General features: G+C 35.4%; 1 protein-coding gene across 4 annotated transcripts in view; it reads right to left on the bottom strand.

The window, feature by feature from the left end:
• GALNT13 (polypeptide N-acetylgalactosaminyltransferase 13) overlaps window positions 1-19,244 on the bottom strand; it is a 565,714-nt gene that overhangs the window by 48,966 nt on the left and 497,504 nt on the right. For all 4 annotated transcript variants that reach the window (XM_053215090.1, XM_053215089.1, XM_027055741.2 and 1 more), the window contains exons 10-11: window positions 14,999-15,138; window positions 2,600-2,698 (exon numbers count right to left, since the gene is read on the bottom strand). In XM_053215090.1, the coding sequence (XP_053071065.1) occupies window positions 2,600-2,698; window positions 14,999-15,138 (239 nt within the window). The remainder of the gene's footprint in view (window positions 1-2,599; window positions 2,699-14,998; window positions 15,139-19,244) is intronic.

Genomic DNA, 19,244 nt, shown 5'->3' with positions numbered 1-19,244 from the left:
GGGTAAATATTTAGTCATATCCATTGTTCATGTTATAACAAAAAGGGCTCCTATATAGACTTTTTTCTATGTGTATTTGTAGACCTGAATTTATGTAGATGGAAAATACTGGTTTTAACTTCTATCTTGCCATTAAGTTGGTAATATAGAAACATTAGAATACGTGTAGGTATGGGCTTTTTGCTTCTTGTTTGTTCACTTTATTAATGAATCCTTTTGGTTACTATGACAATAACAACATTTTCTGGCAATGTCTACATAGTTGTTAGGTACCTGCCATATCCCAGGCACTCAGCCAATGGCTGGAGATGAAGACAGGAGTAAGACATAGTCCCTGCCAACAAGAAGATTATGGTAGAGTGGGGTAGCTTATTCCTGCATATTTGAACACTTATAAATGAATAATGTAATTTTTAACATTTATGATCCAGGTGTTTTGTGTCATTTAGAAAAATACAGATATATGACTAGTTATCCTTTTTCATACTATGGCAACTTAAAAAACTTTAGGAGGATTGGGGTGCCTGGGTGGCTCAGTCGGTTGAGCGTCTGACTTCGGCTCCGGTCATGATCTTGCAGTCCATGAGCTTGAGCCCTGCGTTAGGCTCTGTGCTGATAGCTCAGAGCCTGGAGCCTACTTCGGATTCTGTGTCTCCCTCTCTCTGTCCCTCCCCCGCTCATGCTCTGTCAAAAATAAATTAAAAAAAACATTAAAAAAAACTTAGGATAAATCATCTAGGTTATCTTCCTCCTTCATTTTCATCTGCATTAGAATCAGAAGGATGTCGTAAATAGTGTGGCTTTTTGGAATTCTATAGATCATCATGGTCCAGATGATAGGTTGACCTTTTTTCTTAAGCTGCTGAAACACATTATGGGAGACACTTCTACATGTCCACTCAGGATCCATGGTAAATGAACTGTATGGAGTAGTCACATGTAAGTGTAGTAAAATATTCAGTGTTTTTGTGCTAGAGGTATTCAAGTAACACATTTCTGGCCAAAAAGACTTATAGGGAGGTATGTAAAGCCTTTAGGGAGTCTTGTTTTTCCTAATAAAAGGACAATCATGGTTACTGCAGCTCTTCTCTACCCCTATTTCTTCCTGCCTTGAAAGTGGACATGATATCTGGAGTTTCAGCAGCCCTCATGTGACCAGCCAATGATTAAAGGTAACTTTATGGATAGAAGAATGCAAAGATAGAAAGTTTTTGGTTTCTTAACAAAGTCACTGAGGACCCAAACAAATGTTAAGAGTTGACTACTTTCAAATTTCTTACTGTCATTTGGGAAAAAATTAAACACTGCACAGTTAGTCCTCTAACAGTTCAACTTTTCCATTTCCAGCTGAATTAATTAGGATTACATTGGTTTTGGTAGTAGAGGCCTCTCACATTCACGGTGAATCAATATACAAGCTTAACTATTTGTGAGTGCTCTGCCATTGTTCTGCCTATATTGTTGTTCCTATTTTGTTTCATAAAGTTACTTTTCCATGCTTTAATTTAGGGACTATGGTTTAAATATTTTCCTGCTTACATTGAAATTTTGGACAATTAGGATTTTAATAAATTTTTTTTTGTTTTTAAAAAAATCCTTTTTTAACGTTCTCCATTGAATCACACAGGTCCTATTTGAAGTATAGTGTCAAAACTCAACATGGCTATTGCTTTTTCTCTGTAGATTCTTGACACATTCAACTGCATTACCTCTGTAACCATGATGTGCTGGACAGAATAACTTTTGTTTCCTAATTTTACTCTAATGTACTAAACAAAGAACTCACTGGTGTATGTCTCCTCAACTTTTGTAGACAACTTGTCTACTGAGGATTAGCTACTTCAAACTCTATTATAAATCTCTACAAATTCCAAATTCTGTTTCTCAAAATGGCCACAACAGCAGGGCTGCCCCATCTGAAGACTCACAGCTAAGCAGCCTCCACATGCCCACCTTGCAGAGCCACTTTTCAACATTTAAAGAGCGTACAAGAAACCTTGTTATAGTCTGACAGGGCTCTAATTGGACTGCAACACGCAAAAAAAAAACAAAAAAAAAAAAACTGTCTTGGACTTTTAATCAAGCATCAATGTTGTTTAAATACTACATTTTTACCTGGTCCAAAGAGCATCTTCAGACACCCAAAGCAAAAATGTAACAGATGTGCTTACTCATGCACTTAAAAATTTTACTGAACCCCAGAAATTCATAGAAAACACGATATACATAAACATATACAAAAACAATTTAGAATACGCACCATTGGGAAAACATCATAGTTGAGGGGTTATTTCATACTATTCAGTTAATAACAGAATAAAATGTGGTCCTCATTTGCCCATACATGGTAAAATGAGATAGGTCTAAAATATTTGGTTATCTTCATTAATTGGGATCATTGAAAATCCTGCCCTATTAAATTCTGTACCGCTTTCTTAAGATACTTAGGGTAATAGGCAAATTAGTTCTTGATTTGAATGCCCATTAATTTCTTAAGCTAAGACTTTATTGTTATTGGCATGTGAGTCCTGATTTACTATGATTGCTTCACAGCAATATTCTCCCCCAAAGATGAAGCTGATAAAAAAAAAGAGTTTACCTGATTTCCTCCCATACCATGACAGTTGAATATACCCACTTTTTCATTTTCCTTGCGGCCCATGTTGTCTAAACACTGGTTGGTTTCAACATTTCTTATCTAAAGGAAACATACAAAAACATGTCAAAAAGTCTTCCTGGTGTTATCAAATTGTATATTGATAATAAGATGATACATGTTTGCAAGGAAATTTCTCCAAGAAGAACACAAAATATTTGTCTTGTTCTGTCTAAACTCCTACTTAAGTAAACTTGAACAGCAATGGGATTGTCATTAGCATATAATCAAGAGGCACTCCTTGTTTATAGCATAGTATCAGAGAATGGGGAAATATCTACATATTACAAATTATTCATTCCCAAATCCTTTTAAAATTAGGGCAGTTGCCAAATTCCACTCAAAAATCCATAGTCTATTCTTGAACTCCTGTGGTACCATATGCAAAGGAATTGAAACAAATTGGTTAAATATCAAATTTATGTGTCTTTAGATTGCTTTATTACTAGATATTCCATATGTTAATAAAGATTAATTATTGTTTATTTCTGTAACTAAAACATATCCATTCATCTTTTTTCATACCTAACGCCAAACTTAATGGAAAAGAGTTGACCTAAGAAGAGCTATTATAAAGCTAAATGGTGATTTCATATTAAAAATCCCTCAAAAACAAGATTAAATTGCCAAGTGCAAGCATAAGATTCTTGGTTTAAACTCACATACTGCATTAGTTCCATAATTAACATAATGTCAATTTGTCTTTGGGACACATGTAATTACAAAAGCCAATCATTGAGTTTAAAGATGCTAAAATTACTAAATCAAGCACGAACGAATAATTAAAAAGGCATTTCTAATAAATGGAATGGGAATGTTTTTAATTTTTCCCTTAGTCTAAACTACAAGTATGTATTTATACTTGTCCACTCTGCTTCCGAAAAGTTCTTAGCTGTGACTCTTACTAGAACCTGCATATCTTACTATTCACTTATACATTATTTGCATACATCTAATTAGTCATCTATGCTTTAGGTACATATTTCTTTCTTCATATTGGCAAATGAATAAGATCACAAACTTCTAAAAAGGATAGATGAGGTTTATATTATTCACTTTTTTGTCTGATGCAGAATGCAAAGGGCAAGTAATGGTTCCTGGAATTGGGAAAAGTGTGATTTGCTTTAAGGCCCCAGTCAGCAATTGAGAATAGTGGGGATTGGAATTCATACTTTGCAAAGGTTGAAAGAGCTGAGCAGAAGTGTCAATGCATTGAGATTTAGAGCAGGATTATAGATCCTTTCATCAAGAACCTGAGCTGCAACACATTAGAAAGATCAGAACACACCATGAATGTTAAAGAGAAAGGACATAAACTTCAAGAAGCAAAACCATGTTCAAGTTCCACACTGGTAGGTTTAGGGCCTGAAATACACTCTTAATCTGATATAGGTTGGTTCAGGCACTGAAGGATACTGAGACTATAAGCGAAGATTAAAGGTTTCAGGACCTGTAGCTTGACAGAATTGAGAAAGGTGACAATTGATAGATGATGTTTATCAGGCTGCCTATGTTGCATATGACCTAATCAACACATGACATAAAAGTTTATATTTAAATTCTTTACATCCAACTTTCTTAACATTTCATAAAAGGCAGACTTCTTGAGAAATAATAACATGCTATATTATTCTTAAAAAGTACAGAGTAGTATAATACTATAACCCTTAGAGGAATAAATTGTCACAAAATGATTAATTCACCTTTACATGTAAGCTATGCAATGTGATTCAGAGGACCTCTGCTAGATTCATGATACTTGAATAGATTCTGGTTAATAATTAAACGGGCAACATGCTGTCATTTATAAAATTTTGTCTTTTTGATGGACAAAAGAAGATTTGAAGCCATATTCAGACCTGTACATACTCTGACAGTAGCATTTTAAAGGGACATATGAGGATGCATATCATCCTACTTTTTGACAAACTAAGCACAGAACTTAAGGGTGCTTCCAAAGTATTTTGTCCTCAGTAATTATTATTACCTATAGCTTATAGACCTATAAGCTTGGTCTGTAACTCCTCTTTTGAATGCATTTATCCAACAAATATTATTGAGAGTATGTATACTTCATGTAAACACCATTGAAGGTGCTGAGGCTACTGAAGTGAACAAAATAAACATAGTCCTCTCCACCATGAAGCTTATATTTTAGAGAAGAGTTTAATGCACAAATACATTTGTAATATATCAGAAGCTCAAGAACTTCTATGAAGAACACAGGAAGGGTAGAGAAAGTGATGGAAGGAGTACTATTTTAGATAGGGGACTAGGAAGGCCACTCTGAGAAAATGATACTTGAAGATATACCTTAGTAAAGTGAGAGAATAACCATATTTCCATGTGTGGAGAAGTATTCCAGACAGAGGGAACAGCAAATGTATGCTCTCTGCAGCTGAGAAAAACTGAGTCAAACAACAAGCTTAGCAATGTGGCCAGGGTGCAGTGAACAAGGGGCAGAGGAGAGAGGTATCCAATGCTAAATAAAGTAAGAAATCATTAAGTGTTTAAGCCTGAAGATGACCTATTTATAGCTTTCTCTGGCTGCTGTGAGAACAGATTAGAGGGAGTAAGGAGTAGCGGCAGAGAAACACGTAAGGGGAGTCTTGTCGTCATGCCTGCTAGAGATGGTGGCTGCTTGAAATAGGATAGCGATAGAGGTGGATAGGTCAAACTGGGGATGTTTTTAAGACAGACCCGAATAAGATTTGTGATTGAATTGGATATGAGCTATGAGAGGAAAAAAAGACAAGAAGCATTCCAAGGTTTTGCCTGAGCAAATGGACAAATGATGTTTCCCTTTACTGGAAACAATTTTCTGAGTTCTTGCATGTTGATAAATATATATATGGCCTTTATATTTGAAAATCAATTTGGTATATCTGAAATCCTTGGCTCACAATCTGTTTCCTTGAGTATCTTTAAAATGTTATGCAATTTACTTCCAGCGTAAATAGTTGCTTCTGAAAAATCTAATGATAATCTGGTTTTCTTTGCCTTATTCTTTTTTACAAATGTCTATTTGCTTGAATGCCAAACTGATCTTTTTCTTTTCTTTAAAGTTCAATAGAGTTACCACTATGCATCTTAATATCATTCATTCTGGATCACTCTTCCAGAAACATAGCATTCCTTTTCAACATGTAGTTTCAATTTTACTTTCAGGAAAGCATTTTCTTAAATTATAGTTAGTAATGTTCATTTTATTTTATTGTTTTGATTTTTCCCATTAGAAATTCCTATTGCTTTGGATCTTCTTGCTTCTCTTCTATATGTGACCTTCTATTAAAAGTGGAATTATTGGGGGTTTCTGGGATTATTGACTTGTGTTGTTTCAAGGTTAGCCTTTGTTTCTAAATGAATTCATTCTTTAATTTCTAATTCTTTACTCCATTTCACGCACTCATTTTAAAAGTATTTCTAAGTTTGATTTATAGCATTCTTTTCTACATTTTATCATTACACAATTTATTTTAGTTCACTTTGAAATATTAGGTACACTTTTCCTGTCTATGGGCATAAAGCTTTGGTGTCCATGCATTGTTTGTAGAGAGATCATTCCCCTCCTTGTTATCTTTATTCTTACCGTGGCCATCCTCTTCTAATTATTATTGTTCTTATTATTACATGAATTCAATTCTCCTGACCTTTTAAGAGAGAGGGTTTTATCAGGAGACCATTTCTTTCTTTCCTATTTTTGGGAATCAGCTGGAATCTTTAAACTCTTCTGTTGCCTGATTCCCAAGTCCACACATTCCCATTTAGATGGTGGAGGGTATCACTTGGCCATCTGGGGTTTTAAAATCCCCCCAGGTAATTCTAATGTCCAGCGAAGTTTAGCAACTACCATTTTGGAGGGAGTTATGCAGGTTTTTGATGTTAAATGGTGACATTACTATTATAATTAGTCTTCCTTTCTAAAGTAACTTTTTCAGTGGTTCCCATCTGGAAAGCTTTTATAATATGCTTCTGCCTGGCCTCGCCCTCATAGATTCTGATCCAAATGGTCTAGAATAGGACCAGAAGAGAGCTTAAAGCTCTGCACATAACTTGAGTGTATATTCAGGGTTGAAACCCCTTGCATCAATAGAACATAGTGGAGTACTTGCTAGCTGGAGGACTACCTATTTTGAAGACTCTGGGTGCTGGTGGAGAGAAAAGGAGGTCTTCATAGTAAAGTCGATTCCCTCAGTGCCCAGTGGGAAAGTTGAAGGGCAAATGTTCCCAGCTGTCCCAACTGGGAATGTTGTATAGAAGACCACTTCTAACTAACTTCACAAGTCTGGCTCTCCCGTTCCTGTACTTTTCTGAAAAGTTGAAATAATAGCCTTCTATTTTTTGAGATCTCCTGGTTCTGTTCATTTCTCCTATTTTCATCTGGATTTTCCATTTCCTTTGTCCTCATTGTCTCTTACCCCTTAATTGGGCTTTATTCCTTGAAGTTTCTTCTAAGAAGGAACTTCAGCTAGTGAGTTTTAAGAAATCACAAGTCTCAGAGTGTGTAAGCCTTTCAGACATTAGAAAGGAGAATTTTCACTGACTTACAAATTGGACTGTATGGAAACACCTCTCCCAGTTTCAGCTACTATTATCAAAGTGGCCTGAGGCAATTTCTCATGAGTACCTGTTAGCACTTTGGGGGTTATCTGGGTCTCATTTCCATCAGACAGCCCATTGCTTTCTTTGCTTCCTCTGGCAAAGATTGGAGTATCACATGGTCATGAAATTGACAACTTCTATTTTGGGATTTGTGAGAATACCTGCCACCTAATTTGATAGTGTTTTCTATCAGTTTTTTGTTTTGCTATCCTGGATGCTCTGTTTTAATGGGAGAACTCAAAGAGATTCAAACACTGCATCACTGCTGCCACTGTTTATTTTTGGATTTCTAAAATAGACTGATTTGGGGGACTTCATGAAAAGATGCTTGTGCTATTTTTGATAATGTTCTAACTATTCCACAAAATGATTTGGTAGTTTCTAGACATGTAATATTACCTGTCCCTGAGGATATAGCAGGTGCTAAGAAGATATAAAATAGAAGCTCAAGTCAAATCTGATGAAGTTGGCTAGATTTGGGATCTGGACTAGAAACAGATAGGAGTCAGTGGTTTAGGACAGCTGTCAGAATGAGATGAGATGGGGTGACGACCACCACCACTAATACCACTGCCACTGCAATAATCATTAGCAATCATTATAATTGTATGTGCTATGTGCTGTTCCAAGCACTTATGTGTAACAGGTAATTTAATATTTACAACCAACCTATTACCCCCATTTCATAAATGAAAATATTAAGATACAATGAAGTTAAATAATTTGTCCAAATAAGGAATTGAGAGCTATTATAATGACATTGGGAATTGCCCAGTCCTGACCTCCAGATAGGCAAGCAGTATTTATCAGAAAGGAGATGAGAGGAAGGAGCAAGGAAGGATTGAGTTCTAGCTAACCAGAGGTAAAGGGTACAACAGGTCATTCAGACAATGGTGAAAACATATGGAACAAGACACATGAAAGCAGGCTAGGATCAGACCTAGGGGACTAAATCATGAAGACTAGATGCCCCACTGTTGGGCTGAGGTCATGTAAATCATTTCTGGCTATGGCTAGGATGACATTAGATGCAAAAAGGATAGAACACAGAATGGGTATCAATAGCCAACTTAAAAATCGAGAGACAGAGACATCACCTGGATAGAGACAATATCAAAAGGTTTATGTCACTAGGCTGATACAATCCAGATTAAAAAAAAATCCATGCAGGTTAGTATACATCAGATTATTCTCAAGTCAGTGAACCCAACACTATGGGAATCTGCTTTCTTTTCATAAAAATATAAAAATGGTCACCAATGTGTACTGACAGTCCTCATCAAGCAACTCTTACTGTAAATGATAAGGTATTGGCATACAGGAAAGTTCAATCTATGTACCTTATCTTTTGAGATGCAAAAGATGATGTGATTTAGGATGATCCTGTGTGATTTTTAAATCAGAACCTTTCTAAGTGTACCCTGGGGCCTCAAAGAATGTTGTTTAAGCAAAACAGTCAACTTCAGGAAAGACCCTGATCTCATCACTGGTACCATATTACCTGAAAACATTACCAATTACTTGGTAATGCCATTAATTCTGAGAAAAATCTAGGCAGCCAACCACTGATGATCTTCATTCATTAGAAATTCCTTACCGATTCTATTTTATTACCTGTATTCACATAAGAGCAGGCTGGTACTTCACAGACCTGGAAAATTCTTTTGACTCATTGCTTATGGTATGGGGTATCTGTGAATATGTGGCATAGGGCCAACATAGTTTTAACTTTAATTGTTGTCTGCTTTGAGATTCCTTTGTTTACACATAATCTTTTATTGCTTGGAAACAATTTTTAATGACATAAAATTGAGAGTATTTTTCCCACTTGTGTTTTGTGTTTGAAATCAGCAAGCCTTTTTCTAAATGTTTCTACTCAGCAGCAGCCATGGTAATGTTCTTACCACTTACATAGTTTGTTCATTAGCTTTTGCTCCCTCTGCTGGATTGTAACAGTAAGCAACAATGAGAACTCTCAGTTCTAGAAAAGAGGCATATACTCCCCCCTCACCCTCATACCTTTGCATCTTGAAACCAATATGTAAAATCCATTCTAAAGATAATAATCTAAACTTAAAATAGTTTTTTGCTTTAATTACTCCAACACATGCTTATCTTTCAATTGCACATTATGTTACTCATTATCATTATTTTACATATGTCAACCTCGTTTGGTTTCTCTTTACTTCTAAAGAAAATAGGCACATTTGCAGTGAATTCCAGTTTAATGTTAATGTTTCCATATTATAATTGCTGTAGTGAATATGCATTTAAGTAGATTTTTCTCTTTACCAAATTGTGCATAAATCAGAAGGATGAGTGCAAAATCTATATATTTAAAAAATCCAAGCTGACTGCTTATGTAGACCTGGGTTTAAAATGCCCCAATTTTAAAATTCTGACTATATGACATATTTATCCCTGTCCACACACATACACTCAATGTAAAGAGCATAGAAAATCAAATAATTTCATTTATTTTGGTGGATAACAAAAGCACACAACAAGAATATTGAGAGAATTCAGTAAATGCCTAATTGCCATATAATTTGTTATGATTGTTTGTGCCAATATCTATTTAAGTAATAGACTAGAACTAATTCTAATTGTATCAGCAATGTGAAGTAAAAATTTTTTTTTTAGGTGATAAACTCTTTGTTCTCAGGTGGGTTACACAACCCAACAGCCTTCAAATTAACATCTGATGAAGGAGTAACATTTTTTTTTTCTGTACATAGGCATGTTCAGTTATCCTGGGTTGAAAATTAGCTACTGGATCCCAAAGAGTTTTAGAAACATAATGATGGGCAGAGAGAATGTGCCCGTTTGTGTAAGTCATCTAAAAGGAGGCTTCCTCACTGGTTATCCTATTGAAAGGTCAGGAAGGCTGTGGATCTATAAATAGATCTGATTACCAACAGAGGGTAAATCTCTAAGCATGTTAGCCTCTGAGTTCAGCTGTCACTGATTGTACCCTCAATCCCTGAAGCCTAGCAGCTTCACGTTTCCTATTTTTAGTTACACAAATTTGCTTTTTAACAATATTTATAGAATATGGTACCAATATGCAACAGCACCCTTAACCAAAGCTGCTATGGTTAAAGGATACAAAAGGAAAAAGAAGTTGTGAGGTCAGGAAGGCAATCCAAACTGCACAGGCTAATGTCTAAACGTCTCTGAAGCAACATGCAAGTGTGAATTATGAGCCCCAAGAGTCAAGTCACTTGGCTACAGAAATCCCTTTCTCCTGATACTCCTGTATTCTACATAGCTCACAATGCATTTTTTTCCCCTCAAAATGCTGGCCTGTCATTGGTCCAAAAACTTGAGGTGAGACATACGACTTTAGAATCTTATTTTTCAATTCTATAGTACTGAAATTGGCCTTTATATTTACAAGATCAGAAACTGACATTCTAAATCTCCATAAGCTAAAGGGCTAGTTAAGAAAGAATTTAATGCTATGAAGAACTCAACGTCCTTATTCCATTATGATATGCTTCCTGAGCCTAAAAGGCACATGCTTCATTAAGCTCTTTAAAGGTTTTAGTTCAAAACAGTTGCACAGCTTTTAACTTCCCATTGGGAATTGTATGTAATTCATGGGCTGGATAAAGTAATATTTCCATTACCTGAGTAAGATTCAAACATAAGAAATTAAGACACTGATATCAATAATTTTCCTAATGATAATTTCGGTGATGATACAGGATAATGAGAAACTGAATATCACATTTGCATCTTCCAAAACAGCTAAAAATGTTATAAAGAAAAAAATTGACAAGGAAGCATTTATATTCACCAGTACACTGTGATATTAAATAACAGGCTTTGAACAACATTGAAGTTTAAGGAAACTTAAAATTGTTAAATGCTACCAATTTCATTTTAAATTAAGTGATGAGCACCTATGAGAAATATACATATTACAAAGAAATCATTTGTTGTCTTGATAAGTAGCTTAGACATCTGATACCACTCTGAGGCTCCCACTACTTGAAAAAAAAAATAACCTTCTTGTATAAGGAAAGACCGCTTTTTACTTTCTTCCAAAAATGGTTAATGGCAGGAGGTAAGAAAGAAAAAGCTTTAAGTAAATGTCTGTTGTCCATTAACAGTTGATCCCAAACTCATTATCAAAATGTCCGTCTTAAATTATGTATACATGACTATGCAAAATTGAATTGGGAAGTAGTGCTTGGTAAAATTGTCCTTCTGTTTCCATGGAAACAGATGCTAGATTGCATCTCTTTAAGGCTTGTTTTAAAGTGGAAAACTACAGCACATTAATATCCCACTATCCAAGTTTAAAACTTATTATATCTCATAGATTTTTGAATTTTGGGGGATTTTGAAGCAGCACTTCATAGCATGCCTATGTACTTCATATAGGGCATCTTTTATTCCTTGGGATTTCTTAACTATTTGTGGGGGTTTTTTTGTTTTTTTTTGTTTTTTTTCCATATCTCCTGCCCCCATTTCGGTAGAATGGGTTAAGAGTAAAGGGTTTCACTTATTTGACTTTGCATCCTTAGCATGTAACGTATAGATTCCAACTCCACCTCTTATTTAATGAAAGCACTTTGAATTTACTGTAGTAATACAAGCTATTTTGTCTTTCTAATTATAAGAAAAAGCAAGCTTTAATGTCAGACTAACATGTATTTGAATCCTGACTTTAATAGGTAGCTCAATGACCTATAGGTGAATCACATAAAACTTCTATATGTCAGTTTCCATTTTAAATGGGGATAATAATAAATCCCAAGTCAGGGAGTTGAGATTTTTTAATAAGAAATTAAATACTTTTTAAATATACATGGAATTGTTATAAGGCATCTAGCGTAGTGTTTGACTAAATGAGACATCAGTAAATGGTAGCTATAATAATTACAATAACTGTTACTACTGATGCTGCTCTACTACTCCTTGCAAGGCATTATGCTAGATGCTTTATATCTTCAGTCATCACTATAGCCCTTTATGATTGTGTCACATTGCTAACAGGCAGCAGAGAGGATACCTAGTGCCATTTGAGTAGTAAGCTATGACTTCAGGATTTAAACCTTCCTCTGCTTGCCTCCAAGGTCTGGGATTTTTTTCAATACAACATGCTGCCTTTTCTGGATATGTTTCAAAAACCCAGAAAGGTGCAATCTCTCTCTTTCAACCCATTTCTGTACATTAAAATACGGCCAACTGATCTATCACAGAAGACAGCCAATTCAAAATCAGTAGGTTGTACAAAGGAATTTACCCACACTATATTTTTAGTTTTTTAGCAAGTCAGTTAATTAGGTTTCCTTGATGTAGCACAGGAAACCATAAGATTGGATTTAAAGAGAAAATTTTTAATGTTTAGTTTTGAAAGAGAGACAGGGAATGAGCGGGGGAGGGACAGAGAGAGCCGGAGACACAGAACTCGAAGTAAGCTCCAGGCTCTGAGCTGTCAGAACATAGCCCCACGTGGGGCCCAAACCCTCGAACTGCAAGATCATGACCTGAGCCGAAGTGGGATGGTCAACCGACTGAGCCACCCAGGCACCCCATAAAATTGGATTTTTAACACAGAAGTAAATATCTAGGTTCTGTTTTAGAGCCCTTTCTCAGGAGTCACTCTGGTGGCCCCAGAGAATTTCAAAAAAGTCTCCTTACTCTTATCTGTTTTGTTATATGCCCTGGTGATACCTCATTTTAGAAAAAGTAATCCATATTTACTCATTAGCTGGGTCCACTGACTGCAGCCAGAGAAACACTCTACTACAAGAATAGAAACATGCCCTTCTTCTTAGGGTACTGTCAAGTTCACAATTGTTAAACTTTTCAGTAAAGAAATGAAAGAAAGTATTAGATATTGATGATCTTCAGTAGCATTAGATCATAATAACTAGCATGCAAACAGTGTTTTAGTTTAAAAAGCACTCATTTTTTTATGTATTAAATATAAGTCACTGTAACATTAGTACTTACGTGGAAATATTGCATATTTGAAAAACAATGGCAACAACCTCCCCCCAATAAAAGCCAACAAGAATTAAAAACAACAACACCCTGAGGCACAGGACTATTAACTAGAGTGACACTTAGAAAGTCATACATTCACTGTTATTACACATGAATCTTTGCACTACATTATTCAGATTAAGGTTAAATAGATGTAAACTGAAAGATTCTATAAAGAGATATTTACATGGTTAACCAGGAAGAGATTTGACAAATAGTGCCGGGATGTGGCACAGAAAAACAGCCTTTAAAAACCAATTCAGGTAGGGGTCCACCCAGTTTCAGTGTTTTTTTTCTTCAATCATTTTCTACTTAATCATAAATAAATTACATTTATAGATTAAAGTTACAGATTTTTATTTTCAGCAAGTGAACCAAAAAATGCTAGATTATATTCTATACATTTCAGATATTCTATTATGATCCAAGAAAATGGCAATTTTAACCTAAGGACAGACCTAATTAATAATTATTTTCCAAGTGCATTGCATCATTGCTGTCAAAATTATTTAATTACAGCCAGTATTAAATTAGTTATGATTCTCAAATCCAATCCCTATTAAGTGGAAAATTACAAATTTGGAACATATAATTCATAAAGGAATGGGTTTTAAGTTTGAGACACTGAATATATGTTTATATAGTCATAATGAAACCAACTATGTATTTCTAAAGATAATAGACATTTTAGAAAACAATGGCATAGGGTCAGTGGTTTTCAGTGGGCCTACACAGTCAACACGATTTAAATTACACTGAGATATTAATCCTCATGGATGTACAAGGAGACTCTCAGAGGCTACATGATGTGTGATATTACAGTAGACTGAGTACCAAAACAGATGACTCCAGTTAACTTCTATTAGGCCAGACAGTAATGCAATTTACAAAAATATAACTAATGCTAATCTTACTATTTGATTTTGCTTTGGAAAATATATTTTTTAAACATATTACTTATATTAACATGGAATGGATATCATCATCATCATCCATTTTTTTTTTTAAGTAGATTCCATGCCCAGAATGGAGCCCAATGTAGAGCTTGAACTCATGACCTTGAGATCAAGAGTCAGATGCTTACCAACTGAGCTACCCAGGTGTCCCCAGATAACATGATTTTTTTTAAAGAAATTTTCAATGTTTATTTGAGAGTGAGCGAGCGCATGTGAGCACGAGTGGGGAAGGGTCAGAGAGACAGAGGGAGACACAGAATCCAAAGCAGGCTCCAGACTCTGAGCTGTCAGTACAGAGCCTGACGTGGGGCTCGAACCCATAAATTGTGAGATCATGACCTGAGCTGAAGTCGGATGCTTAACTGACTGAGCCACGCAGGTGCCCCCAGAAAACATTATTTTTAATGGATTAATAAGTAAGTTTTAAAATTATCAGGTTTAGTTTCAATACATTAAATATAGATTTTATCCACTTAAACCAAAGCTCAGCGTTCACAAGAAATTATAAGAGTGGAAGATCCATATGACCAAAAAGTTTCTGACCTGTTGGTAAATAAACAAGAAAATACTAGTCTTAAACTATCCCTTACTTTTGCAAATCTCAGTGATAAAGACCTTTACAGTCTTTGAGACTATAAGTGACTTGAGAATTTACTTAAAATAGATCTATTTAAAAACGCTTAAACCATTTTATTCATAACATAAAAAAACATTGAGTTCCTTAGAAATTGCTCCATTTGCAAAATATATTTATAACTTAACCAAAATAAATAATTCATACCTCACCAAGTGAGTAATAACGTCTTGGGATCTGGGAGTCCGGATAGATGTTTTCAAGGTACCAAGAAAAGGGCTTACACTTCAGATTTTCTCTTAGTGTTTTTCTGGCTGACACATCTCCGTAATCCACTTTGACAACACCTGGAATTTTTCAGAGAAACAGGCAAATCAGTTCTATTTTCGTTTTAGTACTGTTTCACTCTGTTTACTTTGCTATCAGTTTTTTTTTCCTCCCTCTATAATTACAATTCCATCAAATTCAAGTGCATTTGCAGCTGCTACTAAACTGATTTTCTTACTAGCAACAAATTAGTACATGAAATAGGTATCAAAAACAGATTTTCCTTTGGTTATGGCTTTTCAAATGCAAATATTTATTACCAAGTACTTACACTTCTTAGATTGAATAATTAATCAAATAAGTGTAAATTGGTATTAATTTAGCATCTCATAATTAAAGCTTAACTGAGCCGTGTGATAATGTAGCTGCTTCTCTTTATTAAAAATTCCAATCCTCATATTTTCCTAGTGTCTTTTACTCACCACCATAGATTTCATGATAAATTTATATAAATATGATCCTCACAATGAACACTTGTGTGTTCTAACTTTCTCTCTTCTAGAAATTTTACTCTATCTCAGTCTGCCATAGACCTGATTTTTTCTTTATTTTTTTTCCTGTATTATTTTATTAATTAATGTAAGCCAGCTTGAATTCTTGGATAAGTTAGTAAATAGATAAGAGGTTAACATAAACAAATGACTTATACTCACATATGTACATTAAAAATGCTTAATTTCACTTCATGTAACAGTATAATATATGAAATTAAAACAAATATTTCCATTGATGGTCATAAAAGATGCTTTCCAACTGAGAATTAAAACCAACAATGCTACTGATTTTTACATAAAAAGAAATCATGGTGGTATTATTTGTTCATTACTATTAACATTAAAAATGATTTGAATGAAATAATGATGAGAAGATTACATTTCTTAGATTACTTTGAAAAGGTCTCTGTTTAACCTGTTTCCTTTGAGATGAATAAGCAACCAGACTTGGGTATGCACGTGTGCGCATGCACACACACACCCAAAGGGCCCAGTACTTGGTATATACTGTCCCAATTAAGCAGCAAAACCTAACAATCCTATAAAATAATGAATAATTGTTTTGACCATCCAAATATCTGTAACTAATGTCATTATTTGAGTCACTGTATTCAAGAGGCAACACTCTTGAAGTTCATTACCTGTTATTTTCCCCTTTCCCCCAGTGTTCTTCAAACATTCTTCAGAATTTTTGTTTTTCCAAAATTAAATGCCTTAGTGTTGTTAGAAAGCATTCTGATGATGCTTAAGCAGCCAAACCATTTCCTTTTAAAAGACAATATTGATTTTTCTAGCTGGTGTTTGGATGGAAAACAATAAGGTCTTTGGGCTTTTAAAACAGATAAATATTTGCTTTCAAAATAATTCTATTCAGAACTTCCAATCTGGAGTGTAACCCTTAAAAAAAGAGGCTGGAAAACATTTACAAAACAGATCACTACAAGAATTTCTCTTTGTATTAACTGCTACATGAATTGCAATGACCTAATAAACACTCTTGAAAATCATATATAGAGATGCTATATATAGAGTGGGGGGAGGACAGAAAGAAAGGGAGACACAGAATCAAGAGAAGGCTCCAGGCTCTGGGCTGACAGAACAGAGCCCACACAGGGCTCAAACTCACGAACCACGAGATCATGGCCTTAGACAAAGTCGGATACTTAACCAACTGAGCCACCCAGGCACCTCTTTCCTAGAAGGCATTTATGAGCAGTTTTCTGATTAAAAAGGAGTTTGAAGATCCATTTACATATGTTTTACATAAGAGAAAATGTTACTTGCCCACATCAGATTTGGCAAAGATTTGGTTGGTGGAAAATGACAGATGCTATTAGAAGAAGCTAAAACCTTCTCACCTTACCACCTCTAAGCCACCCCTTGGCATTGCCACTACAACATGGGTTTGTCTTAGTCCTAGATAATTACTTTAAATTACTGTTAGAAATGTACCAAAATACTATGGGCTTATGTTAATATTTTGGTGTGGATGGCTTTTTCCCTCTGTTTTTACCCACATAGAAATCAGATACTATGAGGGTCAGTATCCAAAATACATAAAGAACTTACACAACTCAATAGCCAAGAAACAATCCAATTAAAAAACAGGCATAAGACATGAACAGAGTTCTCCAAAGGCCTGCAGATGACCAACAGACATGAAAAGATGTTCATCGTCATTTATCATCAGGGAGATCCAAATCAACATTACAATGAGGTATCGCAAGTGTCAAAAACACAAGAAACAAAAGTGTTGGCAAGGATGGGGAGAAAAAGGAACCCTCTTACACTGTTGGTGGGAATGCAAACTGGTGCACCCATTGTGGAAAACAGTATGGAGGTTCCTCAAAAAATTAAAAATAGAACTACCTTACAATCTACTAATCACACTACTGGGTATCCACCCAAAGAATATGAAAATACTAGGAGGGTACATACACCTCTTTTTTATAGCGGCATTATTTCCAATAGCCAAATTATGAAAGCAGCCAAGTGTCCATCAATAGATGAATATATAGAGAAGAATATATAATATTATTCAGCCATGAAACAGAATGAAATCCTGCCATTTGCAATGACATGGATAGAGCTAGAGAGTATAATGCTAGGCAAAATAAGTCAGAGAAAAACAAATACCATATGATGTATCTCATATGTGGAATTTAAGAAACCAAATGAGCAAAGAAAAAAAGAAAGAGAAAGACAAACCAAGAAACAGACTCTTAACTATAGAGAACAAACTGATGGTTACCAGAAGGGAGATTAATGGGGAGTGGGTGAAATAGGTGATGGGGATCAAGGAGTACGTTTGTCATGATGAGCACTGGGTGATGTCTGGAATTGTTGAATCACTATATATACACCTGAAACCAATACAACACTATGTTAACTATACTGGGAATAAAATAAAACTAAAAATAAAAACAACTATTCATTGAGCCCTAAAAAAAGTGATACGTGAGAGACAGCAGTGGTCACCCAACATTCATGTATTTTTCCACATTTCCAGCCCTTGCAGTTATTAGGCAAGGGTATTGACTAGTCCTGGGCAATAAGCTATTAGGGGAAAGGGATAAATGTCACTTCTTGTCCTAAAGACAGAAGACCAGGTGTGACACCCTCTGGCTCTTTTTTCATCTATCACAGGGGCTAAGGAGGCCTTGTACCACAGTGGGTATGGCTACAAGATGGTAAGGCCTTTATTAGCCTGTGTCAATGAGAGACTGTGAAGTGGAGCCTGAATTATCCAGTTCCATGGCTTGAACTGATCCCCCCCCCCCCCATCATCCTGGGTCATTGCTCTATCCTCTGTTCTGCTTACTCATTCTCCACTTGTTTCCCAAACTCTTATCTACAACCCAAACCTCTCTAAAGTACTTTATCCAATTGTTTACCTAGCAATTTCACTGGGATCTAAATAGGCATCCCAAATTTGATATGTCCAAAATAGTCCTCTTGATTTTCCAGCTTCATTCATCTCCAGGGTTCCCCTTTCAGCAACTACCACAAATGTCCACCCATTTTCTCAGGGCAAAAACATAAGAGTAATTATCCTTAACTCATACACACACATATTCAGCTCATTAGCAATTCCTATTTGTTCTACACTCAAAATATGTCCTCAGCCCCTCAAAAATCCCCTTTGCCATCCTGGTTGCACAATCTCTCATCTCTTGCCTGAACCAGCATTGAAACAGGTTCCTAAATAGTCCCCTGGGCATCTACAATTCTCCATCTATCCTTTATTCACTATTGCCTACTCCCTGGACAATATAATTGAAATATAAAGTCATGTCACTATCCTGCCCCAAAGCTTCCAATGATTTTTTTTTTCATTGTGCTAAGAATAATTGACAATGTCCCAGCCATTGCCTAAGATCCTTCATGAAATGAATCTTGATTCTCTCTATTACCTAACCATCTGTATTCACTTCACTGTAGCCACAATGGCTTTTTTATATTATTCTTTCCTTTTCTTCAAACATGCCAAGTTCTTTCCCAACTCACAGCTTCTACTTGTCCTTTTTCCTGTCTGGTATGGTATTAATCAGGACCCTCCATGAGTTGTCCTTCAGTACACTGAAGTGTCTGCTAAGACTTCACTTCCTCAGAGTCATTTTGACCTTCCTACC

The sequence above is a fragment of the Acinonyx jubatus genome, chromosome C1, assembly GCF_027475565.1.
Source record: "Acinonyx jubatus isolate Ajub_Pintada_27869175 chromosome C1, VMU_Ajub_asm_v1.0, whole genome shotgun sequence".
Taxonomy (NCBI): Eukaryota; Metazoa; Chordata; class Mammalia; order Carnivora; family Felidae; genus Acinonyx; species Acinonyx jubatus.
Note: the sequence above shows the minus strand (reverse complement) of the source record. Positions and strands in the feature narration are given on the sequence as shown.